The sequence below is a fragment of the Callithrix jacchus genome, chromosome 9 (assembly GCF_049354715.1).
Source record: "Callithrix jacchus isolate 240 chromosome 9, calJac240_pri, whole genome shotgun sequence".
In the NCBI taxonomy this organism is placed as follows: Eukaryota; Metazoa; Chordata; class Mammalia; order Primates; family Cebidae; genus Callithrix; species Callithrix jacchus.
Genome location: NC_133510.1, coordinates 104,730,260 through 104,750,705, shown reverse-complemented (window position 1 = coordinate 104,750,705; position 20,446 = coordinate 104,730,260). Strand labels below are relative to the sequence as shown.

Below are 20,446 nucleotides of genomic sequence, written 5' to 3'. Positions count from 1 at the left end.
GCTAGGCTGTGACTTCGGATGGTGCAAGCCCTAAGACTTCTCAGCTTCCACCTGGTGTTGAGCCTGTTTTGAGGTTTCGGAACCTCTGCCTAGATTTCAAAGGATGTATGGCAATGCCTGGATGTCCAGGCAGATGTTTGCTGCAGTGAAGGAGCCCTTGTGGGGAACCTCTGCTAGGGCAGTGTGAAAGAGAAATGTGGGTTTGAAGACCCCACATAGAGTCCCCACTGGGGCACTGCCTAATGGAGCTGTGTGAAGGAGGGCCACCATCCTCCAGACCCCAGAAAGCTAGATCCACCAATAATTTGCACCATGCACCTGGAAAAGCTGCAGACACTCAACACCAGCCTGTGAAAGCTGCCAGGAGGAAGGCTGCACCCTGCAAAGCCACAGGAGTGGAGCCAAAGACCATGAGAACCCACCTCTTGCATTAGCATTACCTAGATGTGAGACATGGAATCAAAGGAGATCATTTTGGAACTTTAGGATTTGACTGCCCCACTGGATTTTAGGCTTGCACAGAGCCTTTAGCCCCTTCATTTTGGCCCATTTCTCCCATTTTGAGTGGGGGGTATTTATCTAATGCCTGCACCCCTGTTGTATCCAGGAAGTAACTAACTTGCTTTTGGTTTTACAGCCTCATGGATGAAAAGGACTTGCCTTGTCTTAGATGAAACTTTGGACTGTGGCCTTTTGAGTTAATGCTGAAATGAGTTAAGGTTTTGGGGGACTGTTGGGAAGGCATGACTGGTTTTGAAATGTGAGGATATGAGATTTGGGAGGGGCCAGGGGTGGAATGATGTGGGTTAGCTCTGTCTCCACCCAAATCTCATCTTGAATTGTAGCTCCCATAATTCCCATGTGTTGTGAGAGGGACCTGGTGGGAGAGAATTGAATCAGGTGGGCAATTTCCCACGTACTGTTCTCATGGTAGTGAATAAATCTCATGAGATGTGATGGTTTTATAAGGGGAAACCCCTTTGGCTTGGTTCTCATTCTCTCTCTCTTGTCTGCTGCCATGCAAGCCATGCCTTTCACCTTCTGCTGTGATTGTGAGGCCTCCCCAGCCACAAGTAATTGTGAGTCCATTAAACCTCTTTTTCTTTATTAATTACCCTGTCTCTAATAGGTCTTTATTAGCAGCGTGAAAACAGATTAATACAAGTTAGTAACTAATTTGAGCAAAAATTTTTGCTCAATATGAGATAAGGGAAGATGAGCCTGCCCCTTGCTCCAAATAAAAATAAGAATGGCTCCAAATCCCTTAAACCAGTGTCTCAACATTACAGAATAAACCCCAGATGAAACCTAAGACTCTCGTTCCTTACCTTGAAAATGTTAACCAAGAAATTATTGTCTAAATGTTGAATATGGTTATTGTTGTTTTTAACCACAAAGTGAACTTCCAATAGAACTGTATCAGGGAGTTTTACATCAGTTGAAATACTCAAGATGTTTGCTGGTAGAAATCCAAGTCAGAAATGACAAGTCACAATATCTTGTAAATATAATTCAGTGTCTGATAAAAATGACCTTAGTTTTTGATCAATTTGAAATATGTCATTTAAGGAGAAACTAAAGTGAGAAGAAGAGAGCATCAGACCTTGGAACAATAGTTATCTGCTAGACTCATTTTTCTCAGTTTTGGGCTTAGGAAAAATGCACTTAGATAGTTGTCTAAGGACCAAAGCAGATCTTACCTCTCTGTAATGATTGTGACATAAGACATTATTTAGTAATTATGTTTCAGTGATGTTTAAAGGGCACCAAAAGGGAATATGACTTTCGAGAGCTAATTGCCAATAACCCCAAATGGCTCACCTTAGCTACTCTTCCTCCAATGAGAAGTCCTCTAGGCAAGAAAAAAGAAGACAAAGGAAAGAGAAAGGAAGGAAATGGAAGGGAAGAACAAAGAAGGAAAGTCTACTCAATCTCGACATGTCAGCTTGATTCCAGAAGTTTGTTTACCTGGAGGACTTACCCACAACTTTAATCTTGATGCTTGCATGTGCTTCTCCAGCTTCGTTTTTCAGATGGATGTGGTAAACACCAGAGTCATCCCTTTCAGCTACATCAATGACCAGAGTGCTGCTATCAGGGTAAGATTCTGCCCTTATTCGACCACTGCCCTCCATTATAGCCTAAGAAGGAGAGAAACAAAATGTGACATGATTTACACAACAACAATGGCTATTCAGAGTGTCTTGTAAATTGAGGAATTTAACAGATGATATAGTGTATAGATTAAATAGTGTATTTAGCAGACTATATATTGTAACTATATAGTGTTCATGCCTAATACATATTTTTCTCAGTTTAATTCTCCCCCAACTCTAATGACAAGGTATTATTATAGCATCTTACACATAAAGAAACTGAGACTTACTTGCTCAAGGTCACACAGCTAGGAAGTAGCAGAATTGGGATTTGATCCCAAAGCCCACTAGCCACCAACTTTTCCAAGAGAAAATTGGAGGACTAAAAATACAAGTGCAGAAGTGTCATTCTAGGAGAGGAGTCCCTGTGTATGAAATTAGAAACCCTCAAACTCCTATCAGAAACTAAATAATGACTTGTTCATTTTCTTAGATGTTTGGAAAATTTTAAAATACTGAAGAGGGTTGAAGAAGGCTGCAAGGCCAATTTTCCATTTTCTTCTTCTAGTAAAAGAATGAACATCTAATTCCCAAAGTAAAGATAGAGTGAGGTTGAGCCTCCTGTTATATTTTCTTTCATTTATTTTCTTCTATTTTTCACTTTTTCTTCTTTCTTGAATCTTAACTTTAAAGGAGGATTGCATTTTTCTGATTCCCAAGTTGTATATTCTATAAGACAATCAATAGCCAATACACAGAGGAAAAACAGAGAAGGTCAAAGTAATTTAGAATCTGGGTTATTTGCCACTAACTACTAGGTAAACTCTCTTCTCTTTTGTGTCTCTATTAGGACTCATAAGTCTTCAATAACCTAAGATTGTGATCACAGTAAGAATACCTGAAATAATTGTCCTAATTCTTCTATTTTGTAATAGAACAAAATTTCCCTAGATCAGCCAAATTCTAATGTAAGATTATAATGGATGTTCTCTTTTGTTTTTATTTATTTTTTCTTTTTCTCACCCCCAAAACTAATCCTTCTCCTTTCTTTTTCATGTGAGAAAAAAATTACAGAGTTGTGTTACACTATCCTCTTCAGTTTTCTGTATTTTGTTTTGTTTTGCTTGTACACTGTAATTTACATAGAGCAAAATTCACACTTTTTAGAAATATAGTTCTATGAATTTTGACAAATTTATGCAATTGTATAATTACCACCACACTCAAGATATAAACCATTTCCATCACCTTCAATCATGACTCCAAGCTCCTTGGCAATTAAATTATACCCTACACCCTGCTCCCTGCCACCACTGGTCTAATACCTGTCCTTCTTTTTTCTTTTTCCCAAATGCCCTATAACTGGAATCCAACAGTTTGTAGCTTTTTGCATTTGGCTTTTTCCCTGGCATGATACTTTTTAGATCCCTCCTTGTTGCTGCATGTATAACTAGTACATTCCTCTTTATTGCTGAGTAGTATTCCATTGTATATTCCATGTGTAGTTAGTTCATGTAGGTACCAACTGTGTGTTTGTACAATTGGACTTTTTGGGTTGTTTCTGGGTTTTGACAAGTATGAACAAAGCTGCTAAAACATTCATATACAGGTTCTTGTGTGGACATGTCTTTATTTTTCTTGGGTGAATAAGTAGACATAGCATCATGGAATTGTATAGTAAGAACATATTCAACTTATAAAAACCACCAAACTAATTTCCAAAAGGATTACTATTTTGCTGGTACATCTACCTTGGAAAAGTGATGTATGTACATTTTATTGTTCCATATCCTTGTCAGAACTTGGCATTGTCATTTTTAAAGTGTTTTTTTAAAAATGACATTAAAAATACTTTTTTAGTATACCTTCTTTCACTTAGCATAATTATTTTAAGATTCATCCATGTTTTGTGTATATCAGCAATTCATTTCTTTTTATTGCTGAGTAGCAGTCCATTGTATAAATATATTATAATTTACTCATCCATTCACCTGTTTATGGTTATTTGAGTTATTTTCAGCTTTTGGATATTCAAATAAAGCTATTGTGAACATTTGTTATGGTAGTGTTTTTATTGTTGCTGTTCCACTGGATTTTTTACATTGGTAATCATGCCATTTGCAAATAAAGACAGTTTTACTTCTTCCTTTCGAATATGATGTCTTTTATTTCTTTTTCTTGTCTGGTTGCTCTGGCTAGAAGCTTAAGTATGATGTTGAATAGAAGCAGTGAGAGTGGACATATGTCGCTTCTTTCTGATCTTAGAGGAAAATCATTCAGTTTTGCACTATTAAGTAGAATAGTAGTTGTAAATTTTTTATGGGTGATGTTTATCATGTTAAGGAGGATCTTTTTACTTCTGAGTTTGTTGAGAGATTAATATTAGGAACAGATCCTGGATTTTGCCAAATGTTCTTGCCATGTCTATTGAGAGGGCTGCATTTTTTTCTACTTGTTAATATCATGACATATTAATTTATTTTCAAATATTAAACCAACTTTTGGATTTCTGAGATAACCCTCCTTTGTTATGATGTATTATATATATTCTTTCCACATATTGTTGGATTTGCTTTGCGAAATTTTGCTTAGAACTTTTAAATCCATGTTTATGAATGATACTAGTTTGTAGTATTCTCTTCCTGGAATGTCTTTGTCAGGTTTTACTATAAGGGTAATACTGGTTTTAAAGAATGAGTTGGTAAATAATCTCTCTTCTTCAATTTTGTGGAAGTTTTTGTAGAATTTGGTGTTGTTTCTTGCTAAATGTTTGAACTGTCTAGTAAAGTCATCTAGACCTGAAATTTTCTTCGTGAAGTGTTTTTAATTACAAATTTATTTTCTTTAATTGTTATAGGGAAATTCAGTACTGATTTAGGAGTATTCTGCAAGTCTAATATGGGATGTGTTCACAAATATTTTCTAATTTACCATATGATGTCTTTGATCCATGAGGTACTTAGATATGGTTGTTTAGGTTCCAAATATTTGGGAATTTTCCAGATATCTATTATTGATTTCTTTCTTTTTTTTAAACGAAAGATCTCATTACTGATCTATTATTAATTTCTAATTCCATTGTGGTCAGAAAACATACATTGCATGTCTTGAATCCTTTTACATTTATTGAAAATTATTTTTGGTTCAGAATATGGTCTATCTTGTTAAATTTTCCATGTGCAGTTTAAAATAATACCCATTTTGCTTTGTGCAGTGGAGAGTTCTAGAAATGTCAATCAGTTCAAAATGGCTTGTAGTATTGTTCAAGTCTTCTAACCCTTACCCATTTTCTGACTTCTTCTTTTAACTATTGAGAGAAGAGTACTGAAATCTCAAATTCACTGATTTCTCTTTGAAATTCTATCTTATTGCTATTTATTTCCAACTTGTCCCATCTGTTCTTTGTGCCCCTTTTTCTGCCTTCTTTTGGGTTAAATATTTTTATGATTCCATTTTATTTTCTTTGTTGATTTATTAGCTATAACTCTGTTTTATTTTTTTAGCGGCTTCTTTAGCGTTTGTAGCAAACTTCTTTAACTTTTCACAATCTACCTTCAAGTGATATAATACTTCATGTATATTACAAACAATCCCTGACTTACAATGGTTTTAACATACAATTTTTTGACTTTGTGATGGTTTGAAAGCAATATGCATTCAGTAGAAATCATACTTTGAATTCTGAATATTGATCTTTTTTCAGGCTAGCAATATGCAGTATGATACTCTCATGATAGTGGGTGGCAGCAGGGAGCCTCAGCTCCTAGTTAGCCATATGATCGTGATGGTGAACAACTGATATCTATAATGTACTGTGTTGCCAGGTGATTTGGTGATTTGTCCAACTGTAGGCTAATGTAAGTGTTCTGAGCATGTTTAGGTAGGCTAGGTTAAGCTATGAGGTTCAGTAGGTTAGGTGTATCAAATGCTTTTTTTTTTTTTTCTGTTTTGAGATGAGGCCTTGCTCTGTCGCTCAGGCTGGAGTACAGTGGCAGGATCTTGGCTCACTGCGACCTCTGCCTCCTATGTTCAAGAATTCTCCCACCTCAGCCTCCCAAGTAGCTGGCACTACAGGTGTGCACCACCACACCTGGATACTTTTTGTATTTTTGGTAGAGAGGGGATTTCACCATGTTGGCCAGGCTGATCTTGAACTCCTGGCCTCAGGTGATCTGCCTGCTTCAGCCTCCCAAAGTGCTGGGAATATAGGTGTGAGCCACTGTGCCCAGCTGCCTTTTCAACTTATGATATTTTCAACTTATTATGGGTTTATCTGATGCAACTCCATCAAAAGTCAAGATGCAGCTATAGAAGAAATTTACAGTAACACAGTTCCATTTTTACCTTTCCTAATTCTTCTATTTCTTCACTACTGAACTTGGATATTTGTTGTCATAAATTTTATGAATACCTATGTTGAAAACCCTATAATACACTGTCATAATTTTTGTTTAAACAGTATTCTTTTTAAGATACTTAAATACTAAGAAAAAATCTTCTGTTTATCCATGTAGTTACTATTTCTGGTTCTCTTTGTTCCTTTGTGAAAATATTTCCAGCTGGCATCACTTTCCTTCTAACTTCAAGGATTCCCTTTAACATTTCTTGTAGTGCATGTCAGATAGTGATAAATTCTCTCAATTCTTCTATATCTGAAAATAATTTTACTTTGCCTTCATTTCTTAAATTTATTTCTATTGAGTATAGAATCCTAGGTTGACAGCTTTTTTTTTCTTTCAGTACTTTAAAGATGTTGCTACTGTTTTCTCACTTGCCATACTTCCAGAGAAATATGCTGCCATCCTTGCCTTTGTTCCTCTTTATTTAATGTGACATTTTTCTCTATCTGCTTTTAATATTTTTCTTAACCATTCGTTTTGAGCATTTGATTTGTGATGGGTCTTGGTGTAGTTTTTTTAACGCTTCTTGTGCTTAGGGTTTATTGAGCTTCTTGCATCTGTAAGTTCATAGTTTTTAATCAAATTTGGAAACTTTGTGGCCATTGTTAGTTAAATATTTTTTTGTCCTTCTCCTTGGGGACTCCAGTTCTGTCCTGTCTTTGGGGACATATATTTGCCTGTTTGAAGTTCTCCATAGCTCAATGATAGTCTTTTTTGTTCCCAGAAAATGGAAGAGGAGGAAATACTCCTTCCCCAACTTTTTTTGTTTTCATTAGTAAACTTTATTTTTTAGAGCAATTTTAGGTTCACAACAAAATTGAGTGGAAAGTACAGAGAGTTTCCATCTGTCACACACCCCTACACATGCACAACCTCTCCCACTATTAACATCCTTCACCATGGTGTACATTTGTTATAATTGACGAACCCATGTTGACACATTATTATCACCTAAAATTCAGTTTCCATTAGAGTTCACTTTTGGCATTGCGCATTCTATGGGTTTTGACACATGTATGACATGTATGCACAATTACAATATCACATAGAATATTTCACTGCCCTAAAAATCCTCTGTGCTTCACCTATTCATCCCTCTCTTCCCCCTAGCCCCTGGCAACCACTCATTGTTTTACTGCCTCCATAATTTTGCTTTTTCCAGAACGCCATATAGTTGGAATTAGGGAGTATGTAACCTTTTCTGACAGTCTTCTTTCACTTAGTAATATGTGTTTAAGGCTCCTTCATGTCTTTTCTTGGCTTCATAGGTTATTTCTTTTTAGTGCTGAATAATATTCCATTATCTGGATGTACTGCACTTTATATATTCATTCACCTACTGAAGGATAGCTCGGTTGCTTCTAGCTTTTGGCAATTCTAAAAAAAGCTGCTATAAACATTTGTGTGCCGGGTTTTGTACGGGCATTTTCAACTCATCTGAGTAAATACCAAGGAGCACAATTGCTGAATTGTATGGTAAGAGTGTGTTTAGTTTTGTAATAAACTGTCAGACTATTTCCCAAAATATCTGTATCATTTTGCACTCCCATCAGCAATGAATGAGAGTTCCTGTTGCTCCACATCCTTCCAAACATTTTTTGTTCTCGGTGTTTTGAATTTTGGCCATTCTAATACATGAATGACATTGTTGCTTTAATTTGTAATACCCTAATAACATGTAATGTTGAACATCTTTTCATATGCTTACTTGTCATTTATTTATGTTCTTTGGTGAGAGGTATTTTTTCAGGTTTTTGCCCATTTTTTAATCAGGTTGTTCATTATTGCTGAGTTTTAAGAGTTCTTTGTATATTTTGTATAATGATTCTTTATCAGATGTGTCTTCTGCAACTATTTTCTGAGTTCATGGCTTTCCTTATTCTCTTGACATTGTCTTTTGCAGAGCAGATGATTTTAATTTTAATGAAGTCCAGCTTATCAATTGTATTTTCCACAAATTGTGCCTTTGGTATTGTATCTAAAGGATCATCACCATAATCAAGGTCATCTAGGTTTTCACCTGTGTTATCTTCTAGGAATTTTGTAGTTTTACATTTTACATTTAGGTCTATGATCCACTTTCAGTTCATTCTTATGAAGAGTATACAGTCTGTATTGGCATTTATTTTCAATTGTTCCAGAATTATTTGATGAAAAGACTATCTTTGCTTCATGGTATTGCCTTTGCTCTTTTGTCAAAGACCAGTTGACTCTATTTATGTGAGTCTATTTCTGGGCTTTGTATTTTGTTCTACTGATCAATTTTTCTGTTCTTTTGTCAATATCATTCTGTCTCCATTATGGAAGCTTTATAGTAAGTCATGAAATTGGGTATTATCAGTCCTCTGAATTTGTTCTTATCCTTCAATATTGCGTTGGCTATTCTGAGTGTTTCATCTCTCCATATGAAATTCAGAATCAGTTTGTTGATATCCACAAAATAACATGCTTGGATTTTGATTGGAATTGCATTGAATCTCTAGATTAAGTTGGGACATCTTGAGAATATTTCATCTTCCTATCAATGAATACGGAGTATCTCTTCACTTATTTATTTTTTCTTTGATTTCTTTCATCAGAGTCTTATAGTTTTCCTCATATAGATTTTATACCTATTAGATTTATACCTAAGTATTTTATTTTGGGGGGTATGAATATAAGTGGTAATATGTTTTTAATTTTAAATTCCACTTGTTTACTGCTAGTATAAAGGAAAACAATTGGCTTTTGTATGGGAACATTGTATTATCCTGCAACCTTGCTATAAAATATTAGTTTCAGGAGTTTTTGTATCCATTCTTTTAGATTTTCTACACAGACAGACATGTTATCTGTGAACTAAGACCATTTTATTTCTTCCTTCCCAATTTGCATACCTTCTTTTCTTCTTTTATTGCATTAGCTAAGCCTTCCAGTACAAGGTTAAAAAGCAGTAATGAGAGGAGTACACTCTTGCCTTATTTCTGATGTTGGTGAGAAAGCGTCAAGTTTCTCATTGTTAAGTGTAACTTTAGCTGTTGGTTTTTTTGTTTTTGTTTTTTGGGGGTAGATTTTTTTTTTAATCAAAGTGAAGAAAGTTCCCTCTATTTCTATTTTACTTAGAGTCTTCATCATGCATTTTGTCAAAGATTCTTTATTCATCCATTGATGGAATCATGTGATTTTTCTCCTTTAGCCTGTTGATATGGTGGATTACATTAATTGATTTTCAAATTTTGAGCCAGACTTGCATACCTAGAATAAGTTCCACTTGGTTTTAGTGCAGAATTCTTTTTATACATTGTTAGGTTTGATTTACTAATGTTTTATTCAGGATTTTTGCATCTATGTTTATGAGAGATATTGGTCTGAAATTTTCTGATTTTGGTATTAGGATAAAGCTGCTCTCATAGATTTAATTAGGAAGTATTCTGAAAGAGATTAAGGCACAAATTCTTCCTTAAATGTTTGGTGGAATTTATCATCAAACCCATTGCAGCCTGCTACCTGCTGTTTTGGAAGGTTATTAATTATTGATTCAATTTGTTTAAGAAATATAATCCTTTTCTGATTGCCTGCTTCTTCTTGTGTGAATTTTGGAAGATTGTATCTTTCAAGGAGTCCATTTCAACTAGGGTGTGAAATTTATAGGCATAGAGTTGTTCATAATATCCCTTAACTATCTTTTTAATGTTAATGGAATTTGTAGTAATGTTCCTCTTTCATTTCTGTTAACTAGTCTTGACTCTTCTTTTCCTAGTTAGCCTGGCTAGAGGGTTATAAATTTTATTGATATTTACAAAGAACCAACTTTTGTTAATTTTCTCTATTAATTTCCTGTTTAAAATTTCATTTATTTCTGCTCTAATTTGCATCATGTCTTTTATCTGTTTACTTTGAATTTAATTTATTCTTATTTCTCTTGTTTTCTAAGATGGAAACTTTGATTACTAGTTTTATGTCTTTCCTATTTCTAAATATATTCAGTCATTGCTATTAATTTCCCTCTAAACACTGCTTTTACTTCATCCTAAAAATTTTGATATGTTGTATTTTCATTTTCATTTAATTCAATATATTTTAAATTTTCTTTTAAAATGTCTTCTTTGAAGTATGTTGTTTAATCTTCAAGAATTTGAGGTATTTTCGGCTATTTTTCTGTTATTCATCTATTTTTAGTTCACTTCTGTAAATTATTTATTTTTGGTTCAATTCCATTGTCTCTGAAAGCAGATATTGTATGATTTCTAGTTTTAAAAATTTGTTAAGGTGTTTTTATGGCTTAGAATGTGGTCTATTTTGGTGAACATGCTATGTGTGCTTGAAAAGAATGTGTAATCTGCTGCTATTGGATGAAGTAGTCTACAGATGTTAGTTATGTACAGTTGATTGATAGTGCATAGTTGAGTTCAGCTATGACCTTACTGATTTTCTGTCTGCTGAATCTCTATTTCTGATAGAGGAATGTCAAAGTCTCCAACTATAATAGTAAATGCATCTATTTTTCATTGCCATCCTGTAAGTTTTGTCTCATATATTTTGAGGCTCTGTTGTTAGGTGCATACATGTTAAGGATTATTATGCCTTCTTGTGGTATTGACCCATTTATCATTATGTAATCCTTTTTATTCCAGATAAATGTCTTTGCTTTGTAGTCTGCATTGTCTGAAGTTAATATGGTTACTCATACTTTCTTTTGTTTAGTCTTAGCCCAGTATGTCTCTCTCCAGCTCTATATGTTTAAGAATGCAACTTTATATTTAAAGCAGGTTTCTTATAATCAACATTTCTTTCAGTCATGTTTTTGCTCTACTCTGACAATCTTGAGCTTTTAATTTGTATATTTGGACCACCGAAATTTAAAGTAAATATTGATATAGCTGGATCAATATCTGTCATATTTGTTATTGTTTTCTATTGGTTGCCCTTCTTTGTTTCTATTATTGTCTTCTACATTTTTTTCTGCCTTTTGTGGTTTTAATTAAGCATTCCATGTGATTTTATTTTCTCTCCTTTATTAGCATATTAATTGTACTTCCTATTTTTTAAACTTTTTAAAGTGGTTTCCCTAGTTTACAATGTACATTTATAATTAACCCAGCTTTACTTCAAGTAATACTACAGTGGTTCACAAGTAGTGCACATACTTTAAAATAACAAAATGTCCCTAATTCATCTCTCCTATTTTTTGTATTATTGCTGTCATTCATTTCACTTATATATAAACATACATAAATATAAATATAAGCATACATAATTGAATACATTGTTGCTTTTATCATTTTGAACAAAATGTTATTTGTTAAATCAATTGAGAATGTGAAAAATAAAGTTTATTTTACTTTCACTTATTCATTATTTGATACTCTTTCCTTCTTTATGTAGATTGAAGTTTCTGACATACATTATTTTCCTTTTTTCTGAAGAACATCTTTTAACACTTTTTGCAAGATAGATCCATTGGCAACAAATTCCCTAAATTTTTGTTTGTCTGTGAAAGTCTTTATTTCTCCTTCACTTTTGAACGATAATTGAAAGATAATTTCAGAGGGTACAGAATTCTAGGTTGATGGGTTTTCACTCTGAAAACTTTCAATGTGTGACTTCACTCTCATATTTCAGCAGTTTGTTCTGTATCCTCACTTCTCTGACATATCTAAGAGGAGTTGCTGATTTTTCAGTTTGTCCAGCTTTTTGCTTGTTGTTAGGATGGAGTGGCAACTTCTAAGCTGATTACATGCCAGAATGAAAATTGGAAATCTGATTCTTTAAATTTTTTTGGACTTTTTCTCTTGTGTTTCATTTTGGATCATTTCTATTGCTATGTCTTCAAAATCACCTGCAATGTCTAATTAGCCATTAATTCCATCTACCATATTTTTTATCTGAGACATTTTATTGTTTTCATCTGAAGGTGATTTGATTTGGATCTTTTTATGTTTTTCCACTTGATCACTTTTTTCACTTAACTTTCTCTATTTAATTCAAATGGAGAGCTCAACATTTCTCCACCTAACTTTTTGAACATATGGAATACAGTTAAAACAATTATTTGCATATGCTTGACTGCTAACTCTAATTTACATATGAGATCTGAGTTGGCTGTAACTGACTTTTCTCCTCATTTTGAGCTGTGTTTTCCTGCTTATTTCTCTACCATAATGTTTGATTGGATGGCAAGGGATTGCTAATTTTGCCATGTTGAGTGCTTGATATTTTTGTATTCATATATAAATCTTCAGCTTTGTTTTGAAATGTAATTAAATTGTTTGGAAATTGATTGAATCTTTTAGGCTTGTTTTTATGACTTTTAGGTGGGTCCATGACAGCGCTCAGTCTAGTGTTAATTGTTCCTGCCATCGAGTCAAGGCCTTCCTGAGTACTCTACTCAATGCACTGTGAATGAGGTTTTCACGTCTAGCTAGGGGGAACAGGCACTACTATTGGCCTTGTGTCTGTGCCAGTCCTCCTTAATCCTTTCTGATAGTTCTTTCTTAGATCTTGGGTAGTTTCCTCATAAATGTTTACTGATCTTTGCTGAATACTTGAGAGAGATCCTCTGCAGAGCTCCAGGGGCCACTTGCTCTGCTCTCTCCTCCAGTATATTATAGTATGTATCTTATGAACTCAAGCTGCCTTTGTCTGCCTGTACAATGGGACTCCTAAATTTAGGGAGTCCACAGGGTTCTGCCCAGGGTTTTCTTGTGCCACTGCCTGGATACTCTTCTACGGCAATAAACTTAAGGCAATGATAGGGCTCACTTCATTTGTTTATCATATTTCATAGTCACTGTCTTTCACTATCTGATGTCCAATGTCTTGAAAACCATTGTTCATATAGTATGTCTATTTGGGGGGTTATTTGAAGTGATTAGGTAAATCTAGTCCTGTTATTCAATTCTGGCTGAAAGTAGAAGTCTCACGCTGTTTTTTATTTTATTTTTTTAAGTTTTTAATTTTTTTTGAGATAGAGTCTCGCTCTGTTGCCCAACTGGAGTGCAGTACCGTGATCTCAGCTCCCTGCAACCTCCACCTCCTGGGTTCCAGCGATTCTCCTGCCTCACCTCAGCCTCCCAAGTAGCTAGCATTATAGGCATGCACCACCATATCTGGCTAATATTTTTGTATCTTTAGTAGAGACAGGGCTTCACAATGTAGGCTCAGGCTGATCTGGAACTCCAGACATCAGTGATCTGCCCACCTCGGCCTCCCACAGTGCTGGGATTATAGGCGTGAGCCACTGTGCCCAGCCTCATGTCTTCTTTTTAAATGTAAAACTTTTTGTTTTTATTTTTGTATAAAGACCCAGGGTCACACTTGAGCTGGTACTACTCTACCATTCCACCCTCACTTGTCTTTCTCCCCATCATTCAGTTTGCCCCAGCCATGCTGGCTTTCCTTCTGTTCCTCCAACACATCTGGCTCATTCATTCCCCTTGGCTTTTGCACTTGTAATTGCCTCCACCTGGAAATCTCTTCTCTTTGATCTTCACATAATGGGTTCCTTGTTCTTCACAGAGGCTGCCATTGACTATGAAGTCACTTGCTATCACATCATTCTCTTTTATTATCTTCTGGTGTTCATTACTATCCAAAGTGGCTTTGTTCATTTATTTATTGAATAATTCATTTTCTATTTCTTTTTCATCTCCCCAATTCCCATTAGAATAAAAATGGGGCTTTGTTCACTGTGCATAAAAATATGCTTTGCTATATAGTAGTCAGGAATATGAGAAGTAAATTAATGATGATCAGATTTGCCTGAAAACCAGTCAACTTTCTTTTTCAAAGGAATTATATCTGTACTGTACTGCTGTACATTTATTCATTTTCTCCCTTCATCTGACTAATGGAGGGCAAGGGGTGGGACAGGCGGTGTCTATGCATATGTGTGTGTGCATGTGAGTGTGTGCATGCATAAAACAAACCTTATCTGCCCGGCTCCAAATGGCTTTAGGAGGTGGTTCTCCGCTGACAGGGATCTCAAGACGAAGCTTGTTTCCTGCAATCACTGTCACTGTATTGTCAGCATCAAGACCGTCCAGGATGATCTTAGGAGGATCTAGAATATTAAGCATGGTCTTTGTTATCAGACAGTCATTTCTGTGTGAATATCTCCACTAATGTTTGGATAGTATTATGGTAGTAATCACTATTTTATCTGATCAAAAAGAATATAGGAGAGGTCAAGATAGTTGGTGCCTGGCACCTTGCAAAACAATCTTATTGTAAGATGTCAATTGGAGATTAATACCAATTGATGTATTTTTCCTTAAATGTCATTTAGTTTTGAATATATTATAATTCCATGGGAAGCAAAAGCAAACAAAAAAGAACACAACTATGCAATGACTTATTTACTCACCAATAACACGAACTTTGGCAGGCAGAGTAATACTGTAGGCATCAGGTGCAAATACATAATCACCTTCATCTTCAATGAGGGCACTGGCTATTACTAACTTGTGGATTCTAAGGAAACAAGGAAAATGAATTTCTAAGACTGCAAAGATTTAAATTATATATGACCCAAACTGAAAAGACACTTGGCCTTTATCTGATTAACTTCTTTAGTGCAGGAGAAAGAGGGAGGGAGAGGGAGAGAGAGAGAGAAAGAGGGGAGAGAAAGAGAGAGAGAGAGAAAAGGAGAGAAAGGGAGAGAGGATGGGAAGCCTTAATATTCCTATTTATTGATCCAAATTAAATTAAATCTTTATTTTGGACTATATGGAATTATCTTCACAAATACAATCTGTTTATTGTGTATGCAGAGTCTATTATTCTTTTTTCATCTCATAGCTTTAAAAAGGATAAAATAGAGCATATCAATAATACTATACTTTAAGATTCAAGAGATTGCCAAGAATAATCTTGTTTATGACTTTATATGTCAAACCTTAAGAACAATAGTTTTTAACTTTATTGGGGTCACAAACCAGTGAATATCTAATGGACACTATGAATCCTTTCCATGTAAAAAGTATGTATTTTTGTATGCACAGAATTTTCTCACAATTTCACAGGAGTTATGGGGCTTCCTAAAGTCCATTTATGATATCCTAAACGTCCATGAATTCACAATTAAACTCTCACCTTAGATCTTTGCCAGATTCTAGGATATTATGTCCCCTACACAAATAAAGATTTATGGGAAAGCATTGTGATGCTTATTGGTTAGAGACAGTTAATCCATTAGATCAGGTCCTCAATTAGAATTCATATTTTTCCTCTAACATCATGTTTATTCTTTATATTAGAGACAGGGTCTCATTCTGTTCTCCAGGCTGGAGTGCAGTGGCATGATCTCAGCTCACTTCAACCTCCCCCTACTGGGCTCAAGCCATCCTTCCACCTCCCAAGTAGTTGGGACTACAGGTACATGCCACCATACCCAGCTAATTTTTGTGTTTTTTGTAGAGAAAAGGTTTGCCATGTAGCCCAGGAACTCTTGAACTCCCAAGCTCAAGTGATCTGTCTGCCTCAGCCTCCCAAAGTGTTGGGATTACAGGCATGAGCTATGGTGCCTGGCCTCTAACTTCATGTTTAGATGGAAAAAGTCAATGGATTAGACAAAGCATCATAATATGAGGTACAGATACAGGATTAGGAGTAGGACATGCTGTACAACAGAGAAATCACACCTTCTTGCTAGTATGTGTGATAGTTTCAGACATGGATGATTTGATTTGGGTCAGATTGTAGGTGATCAGATAGGTCACCAAATCTGATCTATTTGATGATCTCCCTATGGTCATTTGATGATCTACCCTTCAAACATCCTCACCAAATATGTAATTTAGAAAATGGAGAAAGTAGAGATGGGACCAACCTCACTTGCAGGTCACCTGGCTTGCTTACCTTCCCTTGTGAACCACCTTTAGACGGTCACTCTCCTGAACAGGTAGGCCATTTTTAGTCCATTTTCCTGTTATGTTTTCAGAGATTTCACACTTCAGGCAGATTTCTTTTCCAAGATTTACAGTCTGATCAGTCAGAGGTGTCAAAATCTTCAGAGGTTTCACTACAGAAATGATAGACCAACACAAATGCCAAGCCCAAACTTCCGACAGGCCAAGATGGTGGCATTTCACAATGGTATAGTGAGCTCTGCTACTATGCTTGTTTTGAAAGTGAGACTTTTTACCAATGCAATTAATTTATTAGGGGATAATTTCACATTTGATTATGAACAATTTTATTCCTTAGAAAAACTAGGTGAGTGCAGAAAACTGCATCTAGCTGAAACGAGCCAGTAAGGAATGCACAAAAATCCACACACTCATATTTCAAACATCTATCAGCTACCTCAGTTCCTCCAATGTGATATAAGCCATGCCCATTTACAGCTGAAGTCACAACTACCCATTTGATTTTGAATAATCCTCTTTCTACTGCTTCACAATAGCTCACAAGCCACAACACTTCCAGCACTACTTCCATAAGCAAATTTCAGGTCTTTTTCAATGTTACGTGCCATATATATCATAATATTTATTAACCATTTAGCATGTGTAAAACTGTGCTACTACTTTTTATTAAGTTTTATATTTAAAAAAATATGTCACTGACTGATATGATTTGGCTGTACCCCCATCCAAATCTCATCTTGAATTGTAGTTCCCATAATCCTTATGTGTCATGGGAGGGACCTGGGGAAAGGTGATTGAATCATGGGGCTGGTTACCCCCCACCCTGCTATTCTCGTGATAGTGAGTGAGTTCTCATAAGATCTGATGGCTTTATAAGGGACTTTTCCCCCTTTTGCTTGGCACTTCTCCTTGCTGCTGCCATGTGAAGAATGACATGTTTGCTTTCCCTTCTGCCATGAGTGCAAGTTTCCTGAGGCCTCCCCAGCCATGCAGACCTGTGAGTCAATTGAATTTCTTTCCTTTATAAATTACCCAGTTTGGGGTGTGCCTTTATTAGCATCATGAGAACAGACTAATACAAAATTCTTGAGTGTTGTACTCATAATCCCATTTTCCTATAAACCCTGTGGTTTTTATTGCACGACTTTGCGTAGCATAATTATTTTTAGAAATACATATGTTACATCAGAGCAGAACTGGTTGTAATTGCTTTAAACGGATACACATCAGATAAGGATCTGTTTATGGCTGAAAGACTTCTTGATGTTAAACTAAAATGGCCACAGTTCCATAAAGCATAAGGATTGTATTGGGATTGCTCCTGAATAATTCAAAGATTATATGAACTGCAACTGGACTAAGCAACAAAGAAGGAAGTAAGATTTCTGCTCTTTTTGTGATATTTGCTGTTTTAATTTTTATGACAAATTGGGGAAGATTCTGCCATTGTTAACTGACTAGTAGTAGAGGGCTTTGAGGGAAGTACATTCATTCTCTCATGCCTCTGAAGCATACCAGCAAATTAGCTCTTAACAATCTTCTCAATTGAGCCTCCTTGGTTTAAATTACTTTCTTCTCATACTAAATGTAATCACAGAGTGTTGAATGTTTATTTGATAAATAGATAGCAAACATTATCAGGATGTGATATCACATCTAAGTATTTACCCCCTATTTACATGGTCTTGGGATTATAACTTTTCTGGCAGGTGATTTTTATACTTCCTTCCTAGTATTGGTACTCTACTATTAAATTGACTTATGGTTCGGTCCTCAAACACCCTGATTGATCTGACATACACACCTAGCTAGAATGAAATCCATTTTACATACTTAAAATAATTGTAAGTAGAAAATCAAATATACTGAAACTTTTCTAAACACCACATCATTAGTAAGCCCACTTAGAAGACATCTAAAGAAGTCTTACTTACAGTCAACACTAAGTTTAGCAGATGATTGTCCTCCTGTTGTCATTACTGAATATTCTGCAGAGTCAGCCTTTGTTGCTCCCTCTATGATCAAGATGTGTTTTTTACCCTCGACTTTAATTCGGTATCTTGATTTTGGACCAGGGATAATCTCTTCACCATTCTTAAACCTGAATTAAAATTAAATATAGAAAAGGTTTATAATCCTTCAGGAAAAATACCTTGTCACTCGTGTTTATTGCAATGTCCTGAAGAATTTCTGGCAGATATGAGACACCCAAGAACTCTTTGTTAAATTAAAAAATGTATGAATCAATCTGTGTGTCCATCAATAGATTCAGAATGTAACAAATATTGTCTACAAAATTGTGCTAAAAGAACATGAGACACCTGTTTGCACTCAAAATGAATCAGGTGCAACTGCTAAGAGTGGATATTACCCACATTTAGGCTCTTGAAGCACACTAGTAAGAATATCGCTTAATGCATCTTAAAGATAACTATGATTCTCTATTAGAATGAACAACCTACACTGTAACAATTACTACAAATCCTGCCTTGCAATTTACTATACCTTTCAACATAATATTTCATTTTAAGATTTAAAATTTCTAGTTTTTAATTTTAAGGTTACTCACAAGGAACCTGAGAAAACACTCTCCACCTGAGCAAAACAAATAAGCTCTTATTTCTAAAAGCAATTGGGGATTCTCGGTGTGAATTTTTCCCCCTGAGGTACTATGAAAATAAAGTGAATAGGGGTTAAATTAAAAAATGCATACTTGGGTAAACTTGAGTCATCCACTTAGTAGTAAGTGCTCATTTCCCTACGGTTACCCACATAGATTTCTGTTGTTTTTTTTCAGTCCCACAAGTGGAAACATCCCAGCATCTTAGTATACTTTTAGTTATCTCTACTAATGAGGTGGAGATTCTTTTCAAAGGTTTAAAAGCTATTCATACTTCCTGTTCTATCAACTATGAAGGCACAAATTTTGTCCATTAAAAATGAACAGACTTCATTAAGGCTATTTACCATTTTACATTGGCATCATCTTCAGACACCTCACATTCTAATTCCACTCTTTCCCCACAATAAGCGTTTGTATCTTCCAGCTGTTTGGTCACCATAATTGGAGGTTCTAGTATACAAAAAGGGGAAATCAGAATCATTAAATATCCAAAGCCTATCCCATGAGCCCTGATTTGTTAACAGATGAAAAACCAATGGTAAGAAATCAACATCTATAGTTGATATGGTGACGACAGTAAGTGAGTTTGTTTTTGTTATTGTCTTGAGACAGAGTCTTGCTCTGTTGTGCTGGCTGGGGTGCAGTGGCATGATCTTGGCTCAGTGCAACCTCCACCTCCTGAATTCAAGTGATTCTCCTGCCTCAGCCTCCCAAGTAGCTGGGATTACATGTGTTGCATGCCAACACACCCAGCTAATTTTTGTATTTTTAGTAAAAACGGGATTTCACCATGTTGACCAGGCTGGTCTCAAACTCCTGACCTCAAGTGATCACCTGCCTTGGCCTCCCAAAGTGCTGGTATTACAGACATGAGCCACTGTTCCTGGCTGTGAGTTTTTTCTTAAAATGTCTGTTCTTGGCAAAGATAAATAGCTAGCAACCCTGGGTAAATTCTTCCAATTTTTTTATAATTCTCCAAGTCAAATAAATTATTGTTTTCAAGAAGAAACAAAACACATATCAAATATTACTCTTTTAGCAAAGAAGATACTAAGTGCTAGACATTTCTGATGAAGGAGAATATACAAAACTCAAATCTTTGATCCTAGTTCCAGATAGATGATAGAGCTTTCAGAGTTGTCTGTAATCAGAAGGCCTTATAAAGAAAATAAGTAAGACATGGAATCATTCACACTCTCCAGCTCTTTTCACAATGTCTTAGTACCTGATGATTTTCAGTGTGCTTGGGGCCAATCACTTATTAATGAAGCTGGTTTCAGGAGGAACCTATTTATAATCAACTGAGTGTGTGAAACAAGAATTATCCAGTAAAATCTGTTGGGTTTCAAAGCTATAACCAGAATAATTGTTTTTGCAAAATAGTGCTTGGCTTGCGTCAAAACCATGAGGCATTTGTACTCAGCAGGTTTTCTTCCTCCCCTTTGCTGTTCTAGTCTTCAACAAACCAGAAGACTCATT

At 35.5% G+C, this 20,446-nt stretch overlaps 1 protein-coding gene across 31 annotated transcripts in view; it reads right to left on the bottom strand.

The window, feature by feature from the left end:
• The window catches only part of MYBPC1 (myosin binding protein C1), a 99,563-nt gene that overhangs the window by 27,544 nt on the left and 51,573 nt on the right, over window positions 1-20,446 (bottom strand). For all 31 annotated transcript variants that reach the window (XR_013522049.1, XR_013522051.1, XR_013522050.1 and 28 more), the window contains 6 exons: window positions 19,312-19,417; window positions 18,279-18,445; window positions 16,334-16,496; window positions 14,841-14,947; window positions 14,404-14,537; window positions 1,982-2,141 (listed from right to left, as the gene is read on the bottom strand). Coding sequence is in view for 24 of the 31 variants with exons in the window: in XM_009004465.5 (XP_009002713.1) it covers window positions 1,982-2,141; window positions 14,404-14,537; window positions 14,841-14,947; window positions 16,334-16,496; window positions 18,279-18,445; window positions 19,312-19,417 (837 nt within the window). In the remaining 7 variants the exon portion in view is untranslated. The remainder of the gene's footprint in view (window positions 1-1,981; window positions 2,142-14,403; window positions 14,538-14,840; window positions 14,948-16,333; window positions 16,497-18,278; window positions 18,446-19,311; window positions 19,418-20,446) is intronic.